This window comes from Heterobasidion irregulare, assembly GCF_000320585.1.
Source record: "Heterobasidion irregulare TC 32-1 unplaced genomic scaffold scaffold_13, whole genome shotgun sequence".
Classification (NCBI taxonomy): Eukaryota; Fungi; Basidiomycota; class Agaricomycetes; order Russulales; family Bondarzewiaceae; genus Heterobasidion; species Heterobasidion irregulare.
The window spans coordinates 840,627-865,987 of NW_009258209.1; the positions used below are offsets into that span (position 1 = coordinate 840,627).

Genomic DNA, 25,361 nt, shown 5'->3' on the forward strand with positions numbered 1-25,361 from the left:
GCCGCCGATTCCACGAACGCATCATTCCCGACTGGCACAATAGAAATAGATGACTCGGATGACGAGGTGGAGGAAGTCGAGCAGGCGACCCTTCCTGGACGAGGGACGAAGCGACGGAGATCGACGAGGGCCCGAGGCAGCACTATTGATCTGTCTGAGGATGGCGATGCTGTGAGGAGAAAGGGAAAGAGACGAGCGGTTGAGAGGCCTGCTGGTGAAGGCGCGACGGGTGATGTGATCGTCATAGAGGACTGACGTCGTCTCTTGCTTCTTAGTCGGTAATCATCATCGATCGACGCCTCGTTTTCACAGTTTCGCTGACGGCCATGGCGTTTTTTCCCAACAGACGAACTGATTCTCACTTTCGTCATCCGTTTGCACCTTCTCTTCGCTTGCTGTTCTGCATTCTGTACGATTCTACTAGCCTCTTCTGTTTATTCACAACTTCTGCATGCTACTTGCTCATGGACTTCACGTCTTTTGTACCCTGCACTTGTATGCTCATAACCAAGAAGTGGATTTCGTAACTTATATTGTTCGCCCCAGCTGTTAAGACCTTTTGCTTCAAATTTGGTGTCAAGATAACCGTCAGGGGAATATTAGTGCGATGCGGCATGACTTCGGCGTCTTGCGTTCGGATCGAAACCGCGTAAATAAAGCACAAATAAGTAGGGCTTGACGCGTCACCGTCATGTGACCATCGCAGTGTATTCCCTCTCAGTCTGCAGCGCGTATCCACATCATGATGCATACAGACATGAACCCAGGAAGGTCGTACATGTATATACTCGAATATTAGACCTGCTGTCTTGAGCTGTTCTGCGCATCGCGAGCGGATAAGAGGCTTCGCATAATCTGTGACAGAACGATGACAGGCATGTCATTTATTGTGACATCTTGGTCCAACCAGGTGCGAACGCGCGACCCGCCATTTCAGGCTAAGTGGAACACTCGGTTCCTCCACCCCTTCCCCCGATTTCATCCAGGATATCCTTCTTGTATCTGTCTTGCTAACTTCACGAACGTCCGCACACTGTGCTACGAACATACCCTCCCGAACCGCGCCTGATTATCCCCAAGATCACCCTTTTATCGCATCTGCAGCATGTCTGTGTCTGCGCCGCGTTTATCTCAGAATGCGGAGGCGGCGCGCGCTGCTGCTGCACAGGCAGAATTTAACGAGAAGAAATGGGTGTGGGTTCCTGACGAGAAGGACGGCTATCTCGCGGGTTGGGTGGTGAGCGAGGAAGATGAAGTGGGGGAGGTCATGATGCATTCTGGTGATGTGCGCGCGCCCATACCATTCGTCAAGCTTTTCGCGATACTGAACTTTCGCAAACACTTCAGGTCCGAAGGCTACCGTTATACGCCCTATCAAAGATGAATCCCCCCAAGTTCGACCGCGTCGATGATATTGCGGATCTTACGTTCTTGAACGAAGCCAGTGTTGTGCATAATCTCAGATTAAGGTACGGCTCGGGAGCCATTTATGTAGGTCTCGTCTTGCTTTACGAGTACGAAAATCCACTTACGTTCCTCACAGACATATTCCGGTCTATTCTTAGTGGCCATCAATCCTTACCAGTCCCTCCCCCTCTATTCAGATTCTATCATACAACAATACCGGTCCAAACGACGCGACGAGAACCCTCCACATATCTTCGCCATCGCCGAGCGTGCATGGGTCAACATGGGGGATGAACGGGAGAATCAGAGTATCCTCATTACTGGAGAATCTGGTGCAGGTAAGACAGAAAGCACGAAGAAAGTGATCCAATATCTTGCAGCTATAGCTACCGATACCCATCATCCACCGTCATCTCATGCACATACCCAATCCTTGTCCTCATCCTCGTCATTTGGAGCCGTCATGCCGGCAGCCGGTCTCCCTCGTAAACAATCCGCCCGTCACAAGCCGCATCAATCGATGTCCATTTCGAGTCCGGGCTCTCATCTCACATCGAAGGGCCGACTTGGCCTCCTTGAGCGTCAAATCCTTCAAGCCAATCCTATTCTGGAAGCTTTTGGTAACGCGCAGACGCAGCGAAACAACAATTCGAGTCGGTTTGGAAAATTCGTCAGGATCAGCTTCTCGCCGGATGGTAGCATCGCAGGCGCCAATATTGACTGGTATCTTCTGGAGAAGAGCAGAGTTGTCTTCAGGAGCGAGGCTGAGAGGAGTTTTCATGTTTTTTATCAGCTATTGGAAGGAGGGGGCGCGCTCAAAGGTATGGCAAAACAGTATTCCGTCGACTGTTTGATTTGACTTGTTTCAAAAGAGTCTCTTCTACTTGACGGTGGAGTAGAGGACTACGAATACCTGAACAAGAGCAGGAGGGAGGTCGACGGTATCGACGACCATGAGGAATGGCATGTATTGAAGGTAGGCGTCTTTCATAAAATTAAAACAAAATTGGTTCGACCTATATGTAGAATGCTTTTGAAGTCATGGGATTCTCCTCTGCCGAACAATCCGACCTTTTCCGCATCGTTGCCGCCATTCTGCACCTCGGCAACATCACCATCACGTCCACCCGCGCAGATGATGCCCTTATGCCTGATCCCTCACAAGCCGAACGCGTCTGTCACCTTCTTGGCATACCTATCGCTGAGTTCACTCGAGCTGTCCTACGGCCCCGAGTTCTCGCCGGGCGAGAGTGGGTGACCCAGGCAAGAACCCGTCAACAGGCCATTGAGGAGATAGCATCATTGTCGAAGACGCTCTACGAGAAGTCTTTCGGCTCGTTGGTCGATCGGATCAATCGTGCCCTCGACAGGCCATCCTCCAAGTCCAATTTCATTGGTGTCCTGGATATTGCTGGCTTCGAAATCTTCGAGGTCAACGCGTATGAGCAGCTTCTCATCAACTACACCAATGAGAAGCTGCAACAATTCTTCAACCACCACATGTTCGTTCTCGAGCAGGAAGAGTACACGAGGGAAGGCATTGAGTGGGATTATGTCAACTTTGGGCTGGATCTGCAGCCTACTATCGAGCTCATCGAAGGAAGCGGAGGTGCCATTGGGGTGCTCAGTCTCCTCGACGAAGAGTGCATCATGCCTCGAGCGACAGACCTGACTTTCACAAATAAGCTGCATAACCTATGGAGTGGCGAGCCGCCAGCTGGCGAGGAGCCTCACCCAGGGCGGGAGAAATACGAGCCCTCGCGGTTCGACCAAGGGTTCATCGTTCATCATTATGCGGGCAAGGTCGAGTACAGGACCGATAGCTGGCTGGACAAGAACAAAGATCCGTTGAACGACAACTTAACTCGGGTTTTGGCCTCGTCGTCGGAGCGATATGTTGCCTCCCTGTTCGCTGAATTCGCCGACGTCCCAGCGTTTCCCCCCATTGGAAGCGTGACGGCCACAATGGGCAAAAAGCGAACAATGAAGAAGGGTGCCTTCCGTACCGTCGGCCAGCGACACAAGGAACAGCTCTCCAGCTTGATGGCTCAGCTCTATGCGACTCAGCCTCACTTCATACGTTGTATTGTCCCAAATGCCAACAAGAAACCCGGACGCTTTGATGTCCCCATCGTGCTCGATCAACTGCGGTGTAACGGTGTCCTCGAAGGTATCCGTATCGCTCGTCGCGGTTATCCAAACCGATTGCCATTCGTCGAATTCCGACAACGCTATGAAGTCCTGACACCTGGCATAATACCCCGTGGCTATATGGACGGAAGGAAGGCCTGCTCACGCATGGTCGCCGCCTTAGAACTCGACGAGTCGATTTTCAAGATTGGCACGTCCAAGGTCTTTTTCAGAGCCGGTGTCCTCGCCGAACTCGAAGAGCGTCGTGACGCGCTGTTATTTGACATTTTCTCTAGGCTGCAGGCCGTAGCGCGTATGTATACAGCCCGCAGGCAGATGAAGAAGATATTCAATCGCGCCGTTGCAATTCGTACTATCCAGCGTAATGCCCGGATTTATACGGAACTGCGGGAGTGGCCCTGGTGGCAGCTGTATACCAAGGTTCGGTCTTTACAAATCACAATGTGTGGCCATGCTTATGATGTCTTAGATCCGTCCTCTTCTTGCCGCTACTCGCAATGACGATGAGCTTCGGAAAAAGGAAACCGAGCTAGCTCTGGCTAAAGAGCGCGCAGAGCGTGATGCGAAAGAGAAGGAGGCCTTGGAAAGTCTTAAGATGCGTCTTGAGGCTGACAAACGCAAAGTGGAAGACGCTTTAGAAGCTGAGAGGAACCTCGCTGTCGACAAGGATGCCTTGCTAGAACGAAGCAAGAAGCGAGAGTTGGAACTAGAGGAGGAGGTTGTAGCCCTCCAGTCGGACCTTGATACCCTTGATTCGCAACTTGATCGTGCGCTCAAGATTCAGAAGGAGAGCGAGGAGAAACACGAGACACTGCGCGTGGCCTTCGATCAGGCTGCCGAGCATTTAGTGCGCCTTGAGCACGAGCAGCAGGAGTGGGAAGCTCGGGAGGCGGAGCTTACGGAGCAGCTTGGCGATTTCGATGTTGAGCTCGAGGCGCTGAGAGGCGAGAAAGAGGGGCTTCAGAAGGAAAGCGAGGAGCTGAAACAACTTGTAGCTGAGCGCGAGGAGGACCTTGACCGCGTCAAAGAGCGTATGGAAACCACCATAACCGATCTCGAAGGAAAGTTGACTGTTGAAATGAGAAATCGGTACGATTTCCTTTCCTCGATTGATGCTGGGTGCTGATAGTCTATGCTTAGGGATTCCTTGAGGAGTCGAGTAGATACTCTGGAACAAGAAGCTAGACAGTCGAAGGAACAGCTCGTAGAGATGGCACGTACCGCTACCGATTATTCCACCATCATCCAACGCAAGGAAGAGGACATCGCCCGTCATACCATTGAACTCGAGTCTATCAGGACTGACCGCGACCGCATTTCCAAGGAGATCATCTCTCTCCAGGTTCAGATCGAGACGCAAACTGCGGAGTTACAGGCCCAGAAGGATGAGAAAGACAGGGACTCAGCCGCTCAGACTAAACTTCAGGAAGAGTTGGATGAACTGCGCACCCTCATGGAGGCTAAGACGAGTGAAGAGACCCGCCGTAGCGAGGTCGAGAAGCGGAAGGAAGAAGAACTGGTTGATCTGCGCGGACAAGTGGCAACTTTGCAGCAGGAACTCAGCGAGGCTCGACGAGTGGCCCTGGACATCCAAAACAGGATGAAGGTGGACCTCGAAACGTCCACACGCGAACACAATTCTCTATTGCAAAGCCATCGCTCTCTTTCGGACCGGATGCAGGCTACTGATTCCAAGTTTAAGAAAGCGGAAGCTGCTCTGTCTGAAGCAGAGAAAGCGAAGCGATCTGCAGAGTCTGAACTCCAGTCACTCAGATCTCGACAGATTGATGCTGATGGAACTTTGGCAGAGGCTGAGAAGGAAAAGGAGGTAAGCACATCTCTTGCGTTTAACCAGACCAATTTTATTCACACGCTTTGACAGAACTTGAAGCGCCAGTTGACCGCGGCTCAGGCCAAGTATCGGGACTTTGAAGACACTACACTTGAGTTGGAGCGGGAGAAAAACGCCCAGGATCGTCAACTGGAAACTCTCAAAAAACAACTCGAAGCCGAGACAACCAAGCGTTCTCAGCTCGAGAAGCTTGCTTCTGGTCAGAAAGCAGAAATCATTCAGCTCAAGGACCGCAATGTCAAGTTCGACCGCGAACTCAACAAGGTTTTAACGGACTTGAAAAACCGCGAGTGGGAAGTCAAGCAGCTGGAATCTAAGCAGGATAAGACCATCGTGGAGCACGTTCACGTACTCGAAGAGGCCAAGCGGGTCACAGATCGTCAACTCCAGGATGCTCAGAAGGAGCTGCAGAAAAATGCGGTCTACATTCGCTCACTCGAAAAGGTTAAGGCCAGGCTTACAGGCGAGGCCGAGGATTTCATCCGCGAAACGGAGCGTGAGCACGTCGAGCTTCGTGCGAAGGAAAAAATTGCTCGAACTGCAGAAGAAAAAGCCAACCGAGCTTTGATGGAGGCTGAGAACGAACGGAAAGGCAGGGAGGCTGCCGAGACGCACATTCGGAAATTGCAGTCCGAGGTTCAAAACGCCCACGACCAGATTGCCGATGTCACCCAGCAATTCATGTCCATACAGCGGTCCAAGGACAACCTCGAGACGGAGCTCGCGCGACTCGCAGACGAAACAGAAGCTCCTAACTCGATGGCAAAGATGCAACGCCAGTATGAGTCCCGCATTTCCCAACTGCAAAACCAGCTGGAAGAAGCTGAGACGACAAGAGTAACTGCAACTAAGATCCGAGAGCAGGTCGAGCGTCAGCATGCAGAGATCCGCCGATTGATCATGAGCAATGGATCCGACCATGAGCCGTTCCGTGCACGGCTCCTCCAGGAGCTCCAGCTGGCTGAGAACGCGATGGAAAAGGAATTATCCTCTCGTTCTCAGCGGCACTCCAACAACAACTCCGATATTCAGACCTTGGCTGACAGTCCACAGCGCAAACGCATTCCATCGGGTTCGAATGGCATCATGAGGACCCGCAAGGATTCTTCTCACTCAGAGTCCCCTAGGAAAAATGATGGGCAGGTCAACGCTCTGAAGCAGCAGGTACAGGTTCTCGAGCTCAAGATGGCTGCTTCAGATCGCGTCCGTCAACATCTGGAGGTGTCCTTGAGGGAACTTACCGCCGAGCTGGATAGTAGTGATGGGTCCGTACAATCTTTGCAACAATATCGAGGTCGGCTCGCGAAAGAAAATGGACGCCTAGCTGAACTACTCGAAGACGAGGCGGAGGCACGTCGACATGCAGAAGCTGCGCAGCTAACAGGTATTCAGGAAGTATGGAATAAGTTCCAGAACACCATTGCAGCCGAACGCGAGAGCTATGCGCGGCTAGAGGAGTCGCGCAAAGCACTGGTACGTGCTGTAGCAGCTTCAAGCGCCAAAATACCTTAAAACTTCGACGTAGGTTATTCAACAACGCGGTGCCCAGGTTGAGCTCGAAGACCACCGTCACCAAGTCCAAGAGCTTTCTCAGGCAAAGAAACAACTGCAAGCTGATCTTGCGGACATCAAAGACCGATTGGAAGGCGAACTCGTGGCAAAGAATGAGGAGATTAGTGCGTAACTTCCGTGCGTTTCAAGATAGACTCAAACGCCCTTTGCAGATTCCAAGCGTCAGTTGCAAGCACGTTTGCAGGAACTCGAGATCACTTCAGCAGGCTCTTCGACGGCGCAGTCGGGTAAATCCAATCTAACAATCTAACTTATACTTGATGATGATTGTTCATTGAAATCGGTAGAACTTCGCGAGGCCGTCGAAGCGTACAAGTCTAAATCAGAATCATATCGCAGTCGACTCGAAGTAGCTGAGATCGAGAGAGTCAAAGTTGCCCGTGCCGAGGCCCTATGTTGGTCGTCTCATTGCTTCTATTACTCCCTATCATAACAGGCTTTTCTCAGCACGACGGTCTCTAGCTGATGTTGAAAAGGCTCACGCCCAATTGACTGCTGAACGGAACACCATTGAGCAAGCTCTATCTCAAGCACAGGAAAAGATCCACGAACTCGAGACCAGAATTGAAGAGGAGTCCCGTGACTCGTCCGATGGGCAGCTTCTTCGTCAACGGCTCAACGAGGAAATGGACGACGAGCGCAAGCAACACCAGAAAGATCTAGCCGAGCGAGACTTCACTGCTGACCAAACCCGGAAGAAGTACCAAGGTGGGTCTGCGATGCGTACCATTTGACCAATCTGATTATGTTCCTTGTCATGTAGCGGAACTTGCACAACTTAGCGAAGGTAGGCAACAATATTTTGCGATAAAGAATGATGATAATGGTTTTGATATCCATCAGAACTTCAAAGTCAACGCGACAGCATGAGCAAGCTTCGCGAAGAAGTCAGAAAGGCGCGATCTGACTACGATGAACTTCAATTACGCTATGACGACGAGGTCTACAGTGGTGGAGCCTGGAAGAAGGAACGCGAGCGTCTAGAGACCAAGATCAACGACATCAGCAAGGCCTATGAATCTTCCGCAGCAGCCCAAAGCGAGCAGCAGTCCCAGATCGTTGCGCTTCACTCACAAGTTCGCGAATTGCGAAGTGTATTGAACGACGCGGAAGCGGATCGCGCTTTGCTACAGAAGGCACGCAGGTCTCTGCAGGCCGAGCTCGAAACCATCAAGTTGGACACTGTCGATACCAACAGAATGACGTCCGATCGGGAGTTACAGGCACTGCAGCTCAAGAAGCAGGACCTAGAACGTTCACTCGAGGAGCAGGCTGATAGGGTGGAGATGGCATATGACAGAATGAAGAAAGCTGAGGGTCATGCTCAAGAATGTCAGGTAGAGTTAGGTAAGGTGCGTGTTGAGAACTCGGAATTGGATCGGCTCAACGTCAGTGTCATCGCTCTCTCGAATGATTCACAAAATTGAAAAGAAAACAGGCTACGCTCGAGAAGCAGATCAAAGAGCTCAACGTCCGGATCGTGGACTTAGAGACCAAGTCGTATTCAAGAACGCCACAGTCAAACACCCCGTCATCAAATGCTGTTATTCGTCGGCTCGAAAGTCGAGTCGAAGAGTTGACCACTCAACTCACTCAAGTTTCGAAAGACAAAAGTCGGGCATCGCTATCAAGAGATCGGGACGCTATATTCAAATTGGCTGAGAGCGATCGATTGAAGTCACGTTTAGAGGAAGAGATCAAGTCTTACGAGGAGAAAGTGACGACTATGCGAAAGGCTATGGACGAGATGGTGAGCCATCAATGGACTCCGTCGCGATAACTCATATTCATATGTTATCTTCAGCAAACGACTGAAGGGGAGCTTCAACTTGCCAAACGACGCGCTGAGCGCGAAGCTGCAGATCTCAAGCAGAAGTCTCTAACGTATGCTCTCTATTGTTAAGCACCGATTAGATCCTAATGTTATGTCAATAAACAGCTTGGAGCGTCAAGTGGAGAGACTACGTGCAAGACTCGATCGGCCCTCTTCATCCATGCGCGGCTCGCCCGTCGGTTCTCCAAGAAAGTTCGAATCATAGCCAAATTCCAACGGACAGACCATGACCATTATTATGATACTATGATCTCATGAATCATCTGGCTATATGTGCTACTAGTTTGCGTTGTCTCTGCTCTCTGTATCATACAAATACCCTAACGTGCATGTATAGGCCATTGTTATAGTTTTATTTTTCTTATTTTTGACAGATACTATTTTGTGCGAGCTGATTTTCCGCTGTGGTCGTCATGATGAGCCTGGGACTTCTTACTCAATCAGTCAGTCGATGCCTCTCTGCAGAGCGAACTCTCAATCCCACGTCTATCACCATGAAGAATTCAAGCCAAGTCCGAGCTTTTGGCGTTTACGGAACATTGTCGGACACAAGCGACATTTCAACGACGCTGTGCCGAGAGCTACAGGTATCCTCTCTGCAAGCAGACCAGATCGGTGCTTTATGGAGGACGTACCAGCTTCAGTGGGTCCTTTTCAAGTCACCAAGTAGTACAAGCATCCGAACCACGACTGAAAGATACACTTGGCGTCTCAATTCCATGGGTAAGTCATACTGAGTGCATATATGGATACATTCCGCTGGTTTCCGACAGCGTACTCACTTGGTCCAGGCTTATACGGGCCTTTCAATGAAGTCACACGGAAGAGCCTCCTTGCACGCAGCGTTGGATCACAAGATAAACCTCTCTGATGCACTGATCACTTCCATCTGTGATGCGTACAACACACTCCCCGTGTAAGTTCCTCGTGTATAAACTACTCCTTGATATAACGTCAATGACCGGTGAAGGTTTTTCGATGTGTATAATACATTGCAAAAGCTTGACAAGCAGCCTGGTGTCAAGATAGTCATATTTAGTAACAGTGCTTCCTTTATTTGGTTAATTATAGCCCATTCGCTAATTTTGTGGGATGTAGGGACGAGGCAGGCATGCACCTTTCAATGTGTCGTTGAATTGGACGACTGAGACGTCCTCCTCCTCAGGCGATCTCTACATCCCTCGATATGGCGTTCCTGACTCCCTACACCAACACTTACTTTCGCACTGATAGCGTGAGGAAATACAAGCCCAGTCCGGAGGTCTATTCTAGCCTCTTCCAATCGTGCGTAGAATATGTCGAGGATCCGACAGATATATGGCTCGCGAGCGGGTACAAACTGATCTCGTTGAAGTGTGGACTTGTTCACTAACCAGTTATCTCTCGTGTTGGCTGCTACTGTCGTGCCACCAGGAACCCCTTTGATGTCACTGGCGCGCACAACGCCGGTCTCAATGCGATTTGGGTGGATCGTGTGGGTAAAGGCTGGACCGACAGGCTCTTCAACGAGACCACCCTGGGGCCGACTAATATAGCGAAGAGTCTCGAGGATATCCCAGGATATTTCTGACAGCATATGAAACCTGTGAAAATTTTCATGACAGAGCAAGAGATGATAGGAAGAAAATAAACGTGCCCAATCTCGTTTGGGGCACAGAATTTCACAAACCACTGAATACTGTTCCAATATTTTGAAAAAGAAGTAGCAGCACCTCGTTTCGATCGAGGGACCTCAGGGTGGCCAAATTATGGGCCCTGCGCGCTATACCAGCTGCGCCATGCTGCTTATTTCTGAGTCCAGATTAGTATATTATCAACATATGCGTCGCTCCGCTGATGATGTTGAGGTAACTAGGCATTTTCAAAGGTACAAAGAAGTTAATAAATTAATTCCCGAACATCGCAAAAGAACAAGCAGCACCTCGCTTTGACCGAGGGACCTCAGGGGTTATCAGATCATGAGCCCTGCGTGCTTCCAACTGCGCCATACTGCTTAGATCAACGAATCTATCCCAAATCAAGTCCAGACGTTGATTATACCGCGACATCCATAATCTTATAACAATCAGTTTGATTCAACAATCGAAGATCAATCACTAAAACTACAAAAGTCCGAAGTAGTACACTTCGTAAGGATACAGACATATTCACTCATCCGCTACGAGTATGACCTTCTTTCCCTTGTTTGTTCCCTGCTGCACGTCCAATATACCCTGCCCTGCGTGCTCCAAACCACGGGTGATGTCTTCCTGATACTGTATTTTACCCTCCTTCACCAACTTAGGGACTTCTTGGTAGAACTGCTCGCGGTATTTCCCGAACCAGTTCCCGTTGATGAAGCCGTGCATGGACATGTCCTTCTTGAATATCTCCGCTAGGTTCTGTGTGGTGCGAGATCAGTATCGGCCGCCAATGATGAAAGGGCAGCGAAGATTACGAGCCTTGACACCGTAACCGTCCGGGTTGTTGTATGTGGTGATCATGCCGCATTCCTAAGTAGACGAGGTAAGGGCAAGCATAGAAAGAGCACTGTTGCCTTGCTCACGATGAAACGAGCTCGCTTGTTGGCGTATTTCAGGGCCAGATCCAGCGTCTCTCCGCCTACGTTATCCCAATAACTGACAAAGCAGAAAAGTCAGCTAGCGAAAACAACGACGCGTTCAAGTAGACACGAACATATCGAGACCACCCTCGCGTTGAAGCACTTCTTCAGTACTTTCCTTCTTATAATTGAACACCACGTCGGCCCCGAGCGAGCGCACAAACTCGACTTTCTCGTCAGATCCAGCAGACGCAATCACCTTGAGCCCGTCAAGTTTCGCCAGTTGGACGACAAAACTGCCAACTGGGCCAGCAGCAGTTGTGATGAACGCTGTCTCACCCTGCTTCGAGTATAAGCAGGGAGTGGGTGTCACAATGCCGTGTGTGTGAATTGACCTTTTTGGCTTTGGAGAACTCATTCCACCCCACATATGCTGTCTGACCGGGCATTCCTGCCATGCCGATGTACACAGACCACGGCAAACCCTCTTCGTTGGCGATCACGGCGAAGGACGAGGCGTCGCTACGCACAAAATACTCCTGGAAAGCTTTCAGTAGGATATGTCAGTATACGATAAACCAGCTCATTGGTAGCTGCAGATGTAACTGACGCAAGACGCCATAGATATGATCCCCGACTTTTATTCCAGAGTGTTCTGAACGTAAAACGACACCAATTCCGAAATTGGTAATACTGGAATTATCTCGTTCAATTGAAGGACACGACAACAAAAAAACAAAAGAGCTTACGGTTCGCCTTTGGCAAAGGGAGCCTGTTTACAAAAGAGGCTGCCGTTACGACGAATGGCCCCCAACGGGTTGGCGTAGAGTACGCACCGAGTAGCTGGCCTTGGTCGCCTCTCGCATTTTCCCCCTCAGGTAAGGATCGATTGACAGAACAAGTGTCTTGACGAGGAAACCCCCTTTCAGGGGTTCTGTCTCGAGATCTATACTCATAGAGGTGTCGTGGATAGTGGTTCTTCCTGGCTCAGGATAGCCTATCAAGTACAGGGTCGCGGCAGGATATGACCTTCAGACACTGCGAATAATGGAGCAACAGTCGAGCTTGAACTCACCAATCGGAACCTCATTGAAAAGCGTTCGACTGTTTGTAATCGGAGACATGGCTGCGATTCGAAGGCTTGGAAGGATACCCGAATTCAGGACGACCGTTTGGTCCTTTTGAAGGGCATGGATCAACGTGAATCATGCTCTGTAATCCCTCGGCCAACGTGACCAAGCGCGACGAGCCGTTCGAATCAGCGGCGCGGGGCAGCGAGAGATCAAGTGTACATTTCAGGTGGTTATTCGCGGGTTGCGAGTGACCTGCCCGTCGATGACGTGCTTGAGATCGACTGCAACATATTGCTACTCCTGAGTCATGATCAGGAGATCCTATAAGCTGGGTTCTCTATTGCGACCATCGTCGTATCGAAAAGGTGTCTGTATCCTGCACTGGCCTTTGTGTTTTGTTTGAAAAGTGGGGTAGAGTCGACGCAGGTCACTTGACGCGGAGTCAGCACCATATCGTCAACATCAGCCAATTCCGGCCAGGTCCAATAGCCGAGTCCGTCTCTGGTTTGAGACTGTGCCACGTACCATCGTCAATCACTATCTCGCAAAGGTCAACTATCCATGCTACTGATATTCGCGCAGTAATACAGGTCTACCTTGCGCTCATGTTGGCTGGGATTAATCCTGTTGATCACCTCAAACACTGTAATAACCCAGGGTATATCTGCGGTAGAGTGCACACATTTAGGAGAGAGCTTGATTGAACAAAATGATCGCATCGAAACAACGACTTCAATTCGATGCTGCCCGAAAGAGAATACCACTGAAAAATACATAAGTCGCTGACTTGAATAATTGTTTTACATGTATGCATTGCGTCTTCTGAATATCCTTGGTCCTGGCTCACTCACTCGCCACAAGGATGACTGTTTTTCCAAAGTTTTTCCCTTGTTGTTGATCAAGCAGTGCTTGACCTGCATTCTCTAGACCGCGCGTTATATCTTCCTTGTACTTGATCTTGCCCTCCTGGATGAGCTTCGGCACCTCTTTATAGAATTGATCCCGATACGTTGCGCCTCGGTGTGTTATGAGGAACCCGTTGATGCTGATCTCTTTGGTCACGATTGCGCCGAGGTTCTGCTCGGATTGTGACTTAGTAAGGGTAATATATGAGCTATGCCTTGAAACACTCACTCGAGCATTGTAAGCGTTGGGCCCATTGTATTCTGTGATCATGCCGCATTCCTGGATGCCAGGATAAGTAGGATTTGAGCGTCCGCGCAAGTGCTGAATATTAGGATGCCTTACGATGAAGCGAGCGCGCCTGTTCGCATACGCCAGAGCAAGATCGAGCGTCTCTCCACCAACATGATCCCAATAGCTAACGGCGAATAAATTTCAGCGCTTTCAATAGTTCAGCAGACACAGATTCATACATGTCGATTCCGCCCTCACGCTTGAGAACCTCTTCTGTACTCTCTGTCTTGTAGTTGAAGGCAACATCCGCGCCAAGCGAACGTGCAAACTCAACCTTCTCATCGGAGCCAGCTGAAGCGATCACTTTGAGACCTTCTAATTTGGCGAGCTGGATCACGAAGCTCCCGACAGGACCTGCAGCAGTAGAGATGAATATCGTTTCACCCTGAGGAGAATTGTTACATCGTATGAAAACCCATGTAGAAAAGTAACCAGAACACACCTGTTTGGCGTGCGAAAATTCCTTCCATCCGGTGTAAGCAGTGAGTCCTACGAAAGAGAGTTAGGGATTACAGTCAATCCGCACAACCACTATAACTTACCTGGCATCCCAGCAGCGCCGAGGTAAACCGACCATGGCACACCATCGTCCTTCAAAACTTTGTACGTTGAAGGATCGCTTCTTACGAAATACTCCTGGAATGCTTCAGGACAGGTGAATCAGGACCGTTTTCTTTGTGAACCTCGTAGAGACGTACGAAACAGGCCATAGATGTGATCGCCCGCTTTCAACGCAGCGTTCTCGGACCGAACGATGACGCCAATTCCGTAGTTGGCGATTCTAAAGCGACGAGTTCAGTATGGGACAGGATCTCATCGCAGTAACGAGCTCACGGTTGGCCTAGAGGAAAGGCAGGCTAGCAGAGTACGGTCAATGATACTGGCGCAGAGTGATCTACGTGAATACACACCAAGTAACTCGGAACATCCGCAGGCCTCATTCTACCCCTCAAATAAGGATCGACAGAGATAAACAGCGTCTTGACAATGAATCCTCCATTGAGTTGCTCATTTTGGAGGTCGATCGTTTGCGATACATCGTGCACAGTTGTCTTCCCTGGCTCCGGGTAGCCTGCAACAAATCACTCAATCAATGATCAACGTGAATATAGGGAGTAGCGCACCAGTTGGGATTTCGTTGAAGAGGGTTCGTCCGTTTGTGATAGGGGCCATAGTGAGTGGGGCGTGGAATGGGGGCCACCAAGATCGCCATGACGCGATTATAAGCGATTCCGGCCTTCCCTACTGATATGACCGAACATGGCGGAATGTTCATGTGCAATTGAGCATGGAATCAGTCGCCGGTCACGGGTGAGACAGGGAACTGACAGGGCCCGCGCAAACGCTGCTGGGAGAGTTAAGAAACGTCACAAGTTCTTCTGGGCCAAACTTTGATACATCAGCAAAACCCAGCAGTAGCCCAGCGTGGCTGAGTAGTATTAGCACCTATTAGTACTCACGAGCAGTGGACGGAGATATCAGTGGAGTACTTTGGATTTGAAATCATAGCTTCCAAGAACCGTGAACAAGCTCCCTATTCTGATACACAGAAATCAATTGTTGTTGGCATCAGTAACGATCTGAGCACAATCGGCTTAAGAAACTTGCCTGCAAATTTGCAGATGGAGACCAGTGAAGCTCTTGAGTCATGCCAAACGAAAAATTGCATTGCACATTGTCAAAAGATAACGGGAAATAGACTGAAACAGACAGATGATCCTAGATGATCTCGACTCGCTTGATCGGATTGGGTCCGGAAATTGGACGCATTACTACGCATCATGACCGCCATCTGCACATGTTTTACGAGGATCCTGGGTAAGTATGCTATATAATGGACGATCTGCAGAAATCTACATCACATACCAGTACAGATAACAGATGAGCTGATTGGTTTATGCTGTGACTACGTCGCGCACACCTTGTCCTGCCGTCTCCGAGATAAGACGGACAAAGAAAGGGTTTTCTCCCGATGAGAGAACGCACTCGGGCCTTCAATGAGCCATTCGCAGTCACGTTGTATAGCGTACTTGTACACCCGTTACGTTCCGACCGCCCCTGGCTAGCGCTGCGTGGTATACAAATGTTTGTTCCAAAAACAAAAAAAGAACTGATTGGTTGGCCGATACGCAGTGCGACAGTAGCTGACGTTGACAGCTTACCAACGACGTGTAAACCCTGTTCATGTCTTAACACAGAACGACTGTCTTTTGTGTTGGTCAGCAACGGAGACTAGTTCATGCTTGTTCATGCCTGAGAGTGTCATCTCGGGGAGGGGGAGATGTCCGTAGTGCTTGGCATTCGCAGGAAAAGCTAAGAATACTTGGAGCACTGATTGCTATGAGAGGATATCACGCCACGAAGAAGTCCGAGCCTGTCCCACTCGGCATATTGGAAGCCACAAAGTTTTTGTCAGTAACCCCGGTAAGTATGGATGCTTAGATGCCGATACATGCAATTCCACCGATCAGAACGTTCGGAGCTAGTTCTTCAAATAGACAAAACTTGCAAAGGGGGGGCCGGGAAAAAGGGAAACATGTCTTGATGATCGAACTCGAACTCGGCCGTTAGCTTGTTACATCTTGTTAATTAGAATAGGGAGCATTTTGTGGTATTTCGCTTGCACCTCATCACCGGATTGCAGACATGCTCTGGGCTGTTGTATGATCTGGGCTGCTCTGATACAACAGATCAGTTGACTTGGAAAAAAATGCATGCATCGCACAAAACCGCATAATGCGATACTAAGTCGTGAATTTACCAACTCTCCGAAGATCGTCGCATAAATTAGTTCAATGACTTATACCATCTACAAGAGACCCGCCTGACTTGACAAGCTCAACCACTCTCTAGTTTCTTGGCATGATACTCAAGTCGATGCAGCCGACATGCATCTTCACAATATCAGGTTCTATCTCCACGTCAGCTTTCAACGTGGATGTACAATGTCAATTGGAGCACGCACCGTCAGCACGTGCCGCAACATCTGGGTCATCTGTGTCCATATCTGACTCTAGCAGGTCACCATTGAATACATTACCTGTAGCTAAGCTGGGAGGGAGCGTGCAGCCATGCCAGGTAAAAAATACGCGACGGTCCGTCAGCTGAAGGCAGCTCAGGTAGCCGTCGTATCCAGGCTGCTCAAGCTTCGTGACGTAGGAAGCACACAGGCCCGGAAACGGTGAAGCGACCATGGCGGGCCCATCGTGAACAGCGTGATACAAGCCATCGAGGGTGAATAGATACATCCCGTCCGTCTGGCGTGACATGACATTAAGGTTCTGAACGCAATGAAGAAATGAGGACGCGAGGACATACGGTTGCAACAGCTACTCTTCCATGTTCGAAGGCATGGTACAGAGCATCGCCCTTTGGAAACGTCACAACAGCCGTAGCTTCTTCTGAAGAGGTCTCGCCTTTGATGACGCGCTCAAAGCCCTGAATGAGCATGAGGTGGGTTGCGCACAACACAGCGAGATCCCTCCCATCGGCTGACACGTGCACTACGATTATTCGCAGAATCGGTATTAGTAGAATGTATGATCAGTTATAAGGAAAGGATCGACCTGCAACAAAATCTGTGACAAAACGGTGTGGAACCTCGAATTGAGCTGAAGCAATGACAACAGGCGACACGAGCTTAGACGGAGTCAACTCTGAGAAGTGGAGGGCAACCTGGGTGTAGCGTGTTCCGTGTACGTATTGAATTTCCATGACCAACAACCCACTCTCTCGCGAGAATATGCGGACTCCGTCTTGATGGCAGATGAAGACGTGTCGTGAGCTCAGATCGACATAGTGAATCGTCATATCTTGCTCCGTAATTCCGTCGATGACCTGGACCAGTTCTCTTGTACACACGTTGTACAGGTACGCATGACGAAGGCCCGCGGTGATCAGCGTGGGATAGACAAAGCGGAACGCCCAAGTGGGCTCTGGGAGAGCGATGAGCGACCACGGACGGAAGTGTCCGCGCTCGTTGTGCTCCTGGTGTCGCCCTCTTGCATAGTCGGACGCCCGAAGCTGCATGTGATCTGGCGCAGCGGAGGTCACATCTTCTGGACTGAAATCCTTGGCAAGGCGCCATACTTCTTTGGCTTGCCATGGACGATCGAAGATCAGAAAGCCGTTATCGTATTCGCAATGTGCGCATCGGCGGACGTAGAACTGATGGGTCCAATGAGATCTGCAGCTCGAGAAAGACGGAGCGATCAACATACTGTCGGTAGACTCCAGAGAACTTCATCGGGGAAGAGATTGGTCACAGTGATCCCGCCGCGCCGGTGTGAGGTGATGCAGATACGCTCTTTCTCGTCGATTTTGATACGGTAGATATCGTTCCCAGCTCCGGACAACACCCTAGCAGCAGAAACACCCTTTCCTATCCAGTTCCTTTCAAGTTGGAAGCTTCGTCTACCTAGATGCGCGAGACAGTTGTCAGACCCCTGAAGCATGAAGATCACTTGCGAAATCCGGATGACAGATGGCACCCACAGAAATCTGACCACTCGTCGACGCCACTCCACAGTGTCCCATAGCGATTCTCAATTATATGATGCAGGGAAGGATTGGAAGATGATACAAATTTGTGATACAAGGCGGCATCATGATAAACCGATATTTTGTTGGCTTCGACCAAATCGTTCAAATACCGTGAGGTCAAACGAAGAGACTGAATTGACTGCAACGGTAGATACCAAAGAACAGAAAGCACCAGTTCTGGAGGAAGATCATGCAACATGGTAGGCGACGTCGAACGCGCAGGTCGAGAGACTGGCGAGTACTTCCTTAGGGCTCACCGCACATCGTCCCTAATAATCCTCAGGGGATATCTGTGGTATATTAGCAATATACCCGGAATCAACCGCGAATATACCCACCTCCCCTCCGGGGATATTCACGGTCGATTCAAGGTAATGTCTTGAATATACCGTGAATATACCTGGGTACTGAGTATATTCACAGTATATTGTGGGTTTATTCGAGCTCGATATCATTCCAATCACTTTATATGCGCTCCATAGATAGAGAAATAAATATATTAACAAATCATAAAACTAATACATGCTATTGAAGGCTACACGACAATTCTAAGGCTTGAAAGATCTACAAAATATACTTGAAGAGGCGAGAGGTGTGAATCCCGGCTAGATGTTCCCCCGCATACGCAAGCAGCCACGGCGCGCATCAGGGATGGGACGACCAGCACCTTGACGCAAGAATCTATTGCGGTGGCGGGAGCGGTGCGTCCGCGCGTGGCCTCGAATTCGAGGAGTACATTTTGAGGGGTGCGTCGGGCTGCGGCACCGCACTGTCGAACACGAGCACATCTGGTAGCACGCCACGCGCACAAACGCAGCCGCTGGCGAGTGCATCGGTGCCGGCAACGTAGAGGCGCATCCTGCGGAGAAGCGGGGTGAGCATGCGTGTCAAGGCTGAGAAGATCAGTGCGGGAAGAGACAAGGTCACCAGGAAGGGTTGCAGCTTGATAAGGTTGGCGAGTGCAGGGAGCGAGGGGAATGGAAAGAATGCGGTGTAGTGCTGGGGTCAGTACTGCCGTGCGGGGGGTTAGCACTGTGACACGGAGAGCCCAGATGAACACTGGCCTCACTGATGTTGCTGCTGCTGCTGCTGCCCCGACGACATTGGCACTTGCGCGCGCACCGCAGACTCTGAGGCTAATCCGAGCCACCATGCGCATGAGAAACACAGATGCTAGCACCCACGCCAACACCACCAAGCTCAGCCTGTGCTTACCCTTGATCTCATCCATCCAACGTTCACGCTCACACCCGCAATACCCACCGTTCTGACAATTCTTGCCGCACACACGTCGTAGGCTGTGCTTGCAATCTCCTTCAGTCCCACCCCGGCCCGCCCTAAATGGACGCATATATGCACTCTGATCCCGCATTTTCAGGCATTAGATCTGATTATATGAGAAAACCGGAACTATAGAGCATATGGAAACATGTTTCAGTGGGAGAAAGACTCACCAAAATATGTGCACACTGGAGGCTCCTAGAGAGTAAGACGAAGGGAGCACTTAAGAGAAATCTCGACGCTGTCCGACGACGCGCACTCATCAGGTGACCGTCGAAATGGATGAGTCATCTCCCAGTTGGGATTGACTGGGGGATATTTGAGGGATATTCCCTGACGAGTATATTCCAGGTATATTCCAGGTATATTGCCAATATACCCCGAATATCCCCTGGGGATATTTGGGGGCAATGTGCGGTGGCTGGTCCCGGCCCGAAGATCCCGGCAATTGTACTTGTACAACGCTCAAGCTCAAGAGCCGCTGAATGCAATTATCAAGTTCAGACCTCTTGCTCGTATGTATCTTCCCATCCGTAGTCATCACCCTTCTGGCTTCCCACATCCTCTTCACCCTCTGCATCGTCATCACCCCCAAGATGGCCAGCGAGACCCTTCCCTATATCGCCGCCGCCTTCCTCTTCGATGACTATTCCCTCCTTGTAGTCATCGATAGTGTACAGCCCATGCCCTTCGATCTTCTCGTCCCCGTCGAAGAGATCTTTGAGGGCATTATAGTTGATCCGCTTGCTATACTTGGCATTCTTCTTCAACAAACTTTGTACTGATTCCGCTGCTGTGCTACCCTGCGGCGTAGACGCATCGCGGGGCTTGGTATTGGTTTTCCGACGCTGCGCACGTACGAATGAGTCGGGACCTGCCTAACAAAAAGAGAATAACAAAAGTTTACCTTTCTGCTCTTTGCCGACACCCCAGTCTCCCGCTGCTCGCCTCGCACTATAGCATCGCAACAAATGAGCTGCAATCACCGCGAGATGATAAGATGGCAAGATGAAAGATACGCACACGCGATAGCTTCCAAGTACTCCTTGTTCATCTCGACCCAGACTCTCTCCTTGATCCGCACTTCCTCTTCGCTCAGCAGAAAGGCGTCGAGCTCCTCCTCGTTCAATCCTAGGAGCTCGTCCACGACGCTGAACTGCGCGTGCCGTCGTTCGGCCGCCGCCTCCAGAGCCTCATTGAGTAATGTGCCCTGTTCATTGCGCAAGAACGTTGACACTTCATCCGTAAGTCCCTCATTGACCGTCGCCTCAATTGGCGATGTTTCCGCGTCAATCAAGGGGATATGAGCATCATCGCAGGGAACGCCTCCAACGAGAGTGGGAGAAGGGCCTTGGCTATTTGTCGAAGAATATGAGGGCATAGGTAGGGGGGGTGGCGAGGGCGAAATATGTTCTAGAAGAGCGGGGTCAATATTGGGGTTGTGAGATACAAGCGTTGGTTCCTCTGTCGGGTCGGGCAGGAAAAGAGGGTCATGTTCTGTAATTGTACCGGCAAGAATCCCCGAGTTCAGCAACGAAGGGTCGATACTTGGTCGTTGAGCGTACGAGGAGCCGGCAACTGGCAGATGGGCACCCATCCCCAGTCGGTCTAGAGCCAAATTCCCTTCCACATCCTTACCCTCGCTCACTCTCTTCCTCTTCTGCCCCTTCTTCTTGCTTTTCCTCTTATTGCCTTCCTCTTCCTCCTTCTGCTCTTCCTCCTCCTTTCCTTTCAGAAATGCTGGAGGATCCATCTCCTCCTCCAACCAAACCGTCCGGAAATCTGTCAGCGTCAGTAATCCACTCGGCGTTTTCTTGAATTCGTCCAAGCGCTTCTTCAATGTTGTGTCGGCAATCTTGACCACCTGAACAATTTCCTCTATGGAGCGACGGAAATTATTCATTCGCGCGGCCAAGAACAGTGCGGCACCGCAGATTCCAGCAGGCCTCCGGCCTTTGGTCATCCAATCGCGGTCGAAGCGTTGGACGAGTCTCACGGCATCGGTCGCGACTTTGTGCGTCTCGTCGCCAAACTCCAGGAGCGCCGCGAAGCGCGAGATATAGTGCGATGGGTCCACCAGGGGGATGCGCAGTTCGAGCGCCTGGACAAACTGGAGGTAGGTATGCCCGAGCTCGAAGACGTTGACCTGCAAATGTCAGCATATATCTCATTTGATAGTGTACATGGGAATTGAGCATACCTGGAGGAGGTCAGAAAAGTCAATGAGCATATACTTACGCGTCTCTTGCTTTCGACAGGCGACGTACAAGCACACAGCTACGACATTCAGGCTCTTGCGGCCCTTGGTAAATTTATGCTCTACAGCGAGGGTATAATAGCGCCTTGCGGCCGTAGATACTGACTCCGATAGACGCAGTACAGAAGCGATACTCAATATCTTGCGGTTCGCTGCCCAGTACGCATTCATATTAGCGCGGCTCGCATACTGAGCTAAGATCCAACGCACCGTTCTCGATCGTCTGCTCCCTCGACTCACTGTTCCCTCTGTTCCCAAACGGTCCTCCGATCCTGGCATGTGCTGAGACAGCCATGAGACTTTGAACGTAGAAACCGATACATCACTCACTTGCGCCGTGGCCGACATATGAACCCTGCACCATGGCAGCACCAGTCGACGTCTCTCCGAACGTGACTTCGTTCACAATTGTATTCTCCTCCACGACCGTCCCGCACGCTACACAGAAGCCGTTGCCTGCGGCGGCATCATATTCGATCACTGTCCCACCACAATCGGTGCAAACGGGCTGAACGAAAGTTGTTTATATCTAAGAGTTGCTGATATTAGGCAAGACTCACCATAGCTGGTACAGGGTCAGATTTGATACAGAGAATATAAACCGATAAGTTAAGTCGAGACGCGAGTTAGAGGGAGATGTAATGCAGGAAGTGACTAGTGACTTAAGCTAAGAAGTCAGAAAGGAGAGCAAGTCTTCGGCAGATGCGGCAACGGCCGAGGCATCCGGCTTACCGGCCTGCCAACGAGGTGCAAAGACGCATCCAAAAATTTAGAGATACACTAGTTTTTGTCTTATTCTCTAGATGATACATGTCTCTAGTTTCTCCACAAAACGCAGCCCTCGGAGTTCAATCTTCCGCACCAAGCGTGACGACCAAGTGCTTCCTTGCGACGACCACCTTCGCCCCCGGAACGACGACTATCGTCTGCGTATCGTCAATAATCATCGCCGGCCCCTCCACTCGATCCCCCACCTCCAGCCTCGGCAGCTCAAACACGGGCGTGTCCTGAACCCGGCCGACCTTATCAAAATACGTCGAGCACACCGAAGACGCGCGCGCGCGGTCCACCGCCTGCGTCCGCAGCTCCTTCATCTCCTCGAACACCGACGGGCCGAGAGAGTCGAACGTCTTCCCGATCCCGCGCACCTTCACGTCGTCCACGACGACGCTCTTCGTTTCGAGGAGGAACCCGAACTCGCTCTTGTACACCCGCTTGAACGCGGCCTCGAAGTCCTCCGCCACGCCCTCTCCGCCGGCCTCGCCGAGGCTCGCGTCGGGGAGGACCATGAGGGCCGTGTCGGTGCCGTCAAACCGCATGTTGAGCATACGCTCGATTTTGATGCGGTCCGGTTCAAAGCCTTGTTTGGACAGCTCGGCGCGGACGGAGGACGTCAGGGAGTCGAGGCGGGAGATGAGGGTCGGCACGTTGTTGGGGGTATAAAATGTCGAAGACGGCTCTTGCAGTTCGTACGCGCTAGGGGGCAAATCTGATTTAACACAGACGGATTTGGTTCCACATCATGAGTGTCACGCACCGGTCCGCGAGCGCCAGTCCGTAGGCTGAAAGAATAGAACTATACCGGTGGATGAGGATCGTCTTGATACCCAACAGCTGTGCAATCTCGCACGCGTGCTGACCTCCAGCACCACCAAAGCTCGCCAATCTAAGGACGGAAAGGGTCAGGAGTAAACCCTTAGGGGAGATCTGTGGAATAGGCACATGTGCCTGGAGGTTGCGTATCCTCTGGCCTCCGTGAGCGCGCGAATAGGTCGGGCCATAGTCTCGTTCGCGACCTTGATAAATCTGTGCGGATCAGACTCAGCGAGATGAGTGCAAACGGACGCAAGAATCGTGCATACCCGTATACGATTTCGTCCAGGTCTAATTGTCTCTCGCTTCCCAGCCCCTTGTTGATCTCGCCCGCGATCTCCTCGAACGCGACGCGGGACGCTTCGACGTCCAATGGCTCCCTCTCCAACTTCCCGAATATCTTCGGGAAGTAGTCCGGCAGCAGCCTCCCAAGCATCAAGTTCGCGTCCGTCACAGCGAGCGGGCCGCCCTTCCTGCAAGCGCACATTTCAGCTTTCCGATATCGTTCCTACAGAGATGCTTTACACTCACCGGTAGCACGCTGGGCCTGGCTCAGCGCCTGCACTCTCTGGTCCTGCCACGAATAGACCATTGCGGAAGAAGAGACGGGATCCGCCACCTGCAGCGACGGTATTGATATCAAGCTGAGGAGACTGGATCGTCACACCGGCTGTCGTGGTCTCGTACACCACCTCGTAACGGCCATCGAATCGCGACACATCCGTGGATGTCCCACCGACATCGAGTCTACCAGAGAGTTGAATAAGATTTTGATAATACAAAAGAAGGTCAAGGTGACCCACCCGATCACAGGCGTCTTGACCTTCTCGTCCCAGCTGGTCAACGCATATCCAACGACGCCTCCCGCAGGCCCGCTCAGGATGCTCTTCAACCCTGAGAACCTATCTGCATCCACCAGTCCACCATCACTTCCCATAAACTCCACTCTCGGGCTCCGCAACCTGCCGTCCCTCAGCTTCTCGTCAAAGCCCTTGAAGAATCCGTCCAAGTACGCGCACAAGATGGGGGTGAGATACGCATCGGCCGTGGATGATACGCCGCGCGGCACCATCTTGATCATGGGGAGTAGTTGTGACGACAGCGATACCTGCGTGAAGCCGATGTCCGATGCGATCTTCCCGAGAAGGATTTCATGATCGGGGAATGTGTAGGAGTGTGCGAGGACGACTGCGAGCGAGCGGTAGCCAGAGTCATACAGCTTCTTGAGATCTTCTCGTACCGAAGACTCCACTTAAGAATACTTGTCGTGAGCTTCGCATAGAATATGATAAGAGTGAGTTAAAGACGTACCAGGTTTCTGCAAGATACGAACAGCCTCCCCTGAGATGCCCTGTACGACCTCGCCCGGGCCCTCTGCCTCCCCCTCTCCATCCCAGCCTTTCCCTCTATATCCCCTAGCAACCTTTCCGCCGCTATCGAAGAGTACTTTGTGCTCTTCTGACTTTGGATCGCTTGTATACCCCACGAGCGTGACGCGCTCATCGACCTCGACCACAGTCGAGTACAGAGGCGGAGGGCGGCGAATGTTAAGGTCGAAGATCTTGGGACGAGACTGGTTGCCGATCAAGAGGAGATCTTTGAAGCCCTTCGTGATGAGCAAGGCGTGCTTCTCGCCTTTGCGCTCGAGGAGGGCATTGGTAGCAACGGTGGTGGAAAGACGGATATAATCTTGAGCGAATCGGTCAGTACGCGAGGACAGGTGAAATGACCATTCAATGGACGTGCCTATCTTCGAAGTGTCGAGTTTGGTGCCTCGCGGGATCTTTTCGCCAGTGACGATCTCGAGAACACGGCGGATGCCTTCGGTGGGGGCATCAGCGTAATTCGCAGGATCCTGTGAGACTGATCAAGGGTAAACGATCGATGCGTACAACGCGCGAAGAGATCACCCACGTAGTTTGACCACGAGCTCCTTGCGCTCCTTTGGATTTTCAGGATCAGGGTATGAGGCATGCACATCGCAGAAGGTACCCCCACGATCTGCGCAAATACGGATGGAACGGTCGGGGACGGCGAGAGGGGACATGGCTACGAGTTCG

General features: G+C 51.1%; 7 protein-coding genes across 7 annotated transcripts; 2 read left to right on the forward strand and 5 right to left on the reverse strand.

Annotated features, from left to right (window-relative positions):
- Positions 1-1,105: 1,105 nt before the first annotated feature.
- Positions 1,106-9,021, forward strand: HETIRDRAFT_423094 (uncharacterized protein; the record flags this gene model as incomplete). The annotated part of the gene is made up of 17 exons (XM_009554522.1): positions 1,106-1,285; positions 1,348-1,491; positions 1,544-2,228; positions 2,280-2,383; positions 2,434-3,978; positions 4,028-4,647; positions 4,699-5,386; positions 5,441-6,883; positions 6,936-7,086; positions 7,135-7,209; positions 7,270-7,377; positions 7,430-7,690; positions 7,746-7,769; positions 7,826-8,370; positions 8,421-8,732; positions 8,787-8,866; positions 8,922-9,021. 17 exons carry the CDS (start codon positions 1,106-1,108, stop codon positions 9,019-9,021), a joined length of 7,065 nt encoding a protein of 2,354 aa, XP_009552817.1.
- Positions 9,022-10,002: 981 nt separating this feature from the next.
- On the forward strand, positions 10,003-10,386 carry HETIRDRAFT_108032 (uncharacterized protein; the record flags this gene model as incomplete). The annotated part of the gene is made up of 2 exons (XM_009554523.1): positions 10,003-10,169; positions 10,230-10,386. The coding sequence occupies 2 exons, from the start codon at positions 10,003-10,005 to the stop codon at positions 10,384-10,386; spliced, it is 324 nt and encodes a 107-aa protein (XP_009552818.1).
- A 482-nt stretch (positions 10,387-10,868) lies between these two features.
- Positions 10,869-12,531, reverse strand: nor3 (NADP-dependent oxidoreductase 3). Its single transcript, XM_009554524.1, has 9 exons — positions 12,434-12,531; positions 12,195-12,355; positions 12,108-12,130; positions 11,969-12,051; positions 11,754-11,905; positions 11,493-11,698; positions 11,362-11,434; positions 11,258-11,308; positions 10,869-11,197 (listed from the first exon to the last, which is right to left on the reverse strand). The coding sequence occupies exons 1-9, from the start codon at positions 12,480-12,482 to the stop codon at positions 10,964-10,966; spliced, it is 1,032 nt and encodes a 343-aa protein (XP_009552819.1). The 5' UTR covers positions 12,483-12,531; the 3' UTR covers positions 10,869-10,963.
- Positions 12,532-13,274: 743 nt separating this feature from the next.
- On the reverse strand, positions 13,275-14,801 carry nor2 (NADP-dependent oxidoreductase 2; the record flags this gene model as incomplete). Its single annotated transcript, XM_009554525.1, has 10 exons — positions 13,275-13,523; positions 13,566-13,616; positions 13,680-13,752; positions 13,808-14,013; positions 14,071-14,117; positions 14,171-14,272; positions 14,327-14,409; positions 14,463-14,485; positions 14,540-14,700; positions 14,753-14,801. 10 exons carry the CDS (start codon positions 14,799-14,801, stop codon positions 13,275-13,277), a joined length of 1,044 nt encoding a protein of 347 aa, XP_009552820.1.
- Positions 14,802-17,171: 2,370 nt separating this feature from the next.
- HETIRDRAFT_482132 (uncharacterized protein) lies at positions 17,172-18,432 on the reverse strand (the record flags this gene model as incomplete). The annotated part of the gene is made up of 3 exons (XM_009554526.1): positions 18,123-18,432; positions 17,849-18,045; positions 17,172-17,795 (listed from the first exon to the last, which is right to left on the reverse strand). Exons 1-3 carry the CDS (start codon positions 18,367-18,369, stop codon positions 17,172-17,174), a joined length of 1,068 nt encoding a protein of 355 aa, XP_009552821.1. The 5' UTR covers positions 18,370-18,432.
- Positions 18,433-19,951: 1,519 nt separating this feature from the next.
- Positions 19,952-22,210, reverse strand: HETIRDRAFT_330876 (uncharacterized protein; the record flags this gene model as incomplete). The annotated part of the gene is made up of 6 exons (XM_009554527.1): positions 19,952-20,325; positions 20,475-20,687; positions 21,045-21,597; positions 21,652-21,860; positions 21,919-21,990; positions 22,039-22,210. Coding segments are annotated over 6 exons (1,593 nt in total), but the record flags the coding sequence as incomplete, so codon positions are not given.
- A 242-nt stretch (positions 22,211-22,452) lies between these two features.
- HETIRDRAFT_482134 (uncharacterized protein) lies at positions 22,453-25,348 on the reverse strand (the record flags this gene model as incomplete). The annotated part of the gene is made up of 8 exons (XM_009554528.1): positions 22,453-23,184; positions 23,246-23,374; positions 23,431-23,514; positions 23,571-23,774; positions 23,833-24,048; positions 24,105-24,552; positions 24,613-25,164; positions 25,216-25,348. The coding sequence occupies 8 exons, from the start codon at positions 25,346-25,348 to the stop codon at positions 22,557-22,559; spliced, it is 2,394 nt and encodes a 797-aa protein (XP_009552823.1). The 3' UTR covers positions 22,453-22,556.
- Positions 25,349-25,361: the final 13 nt, after the last annotated feature.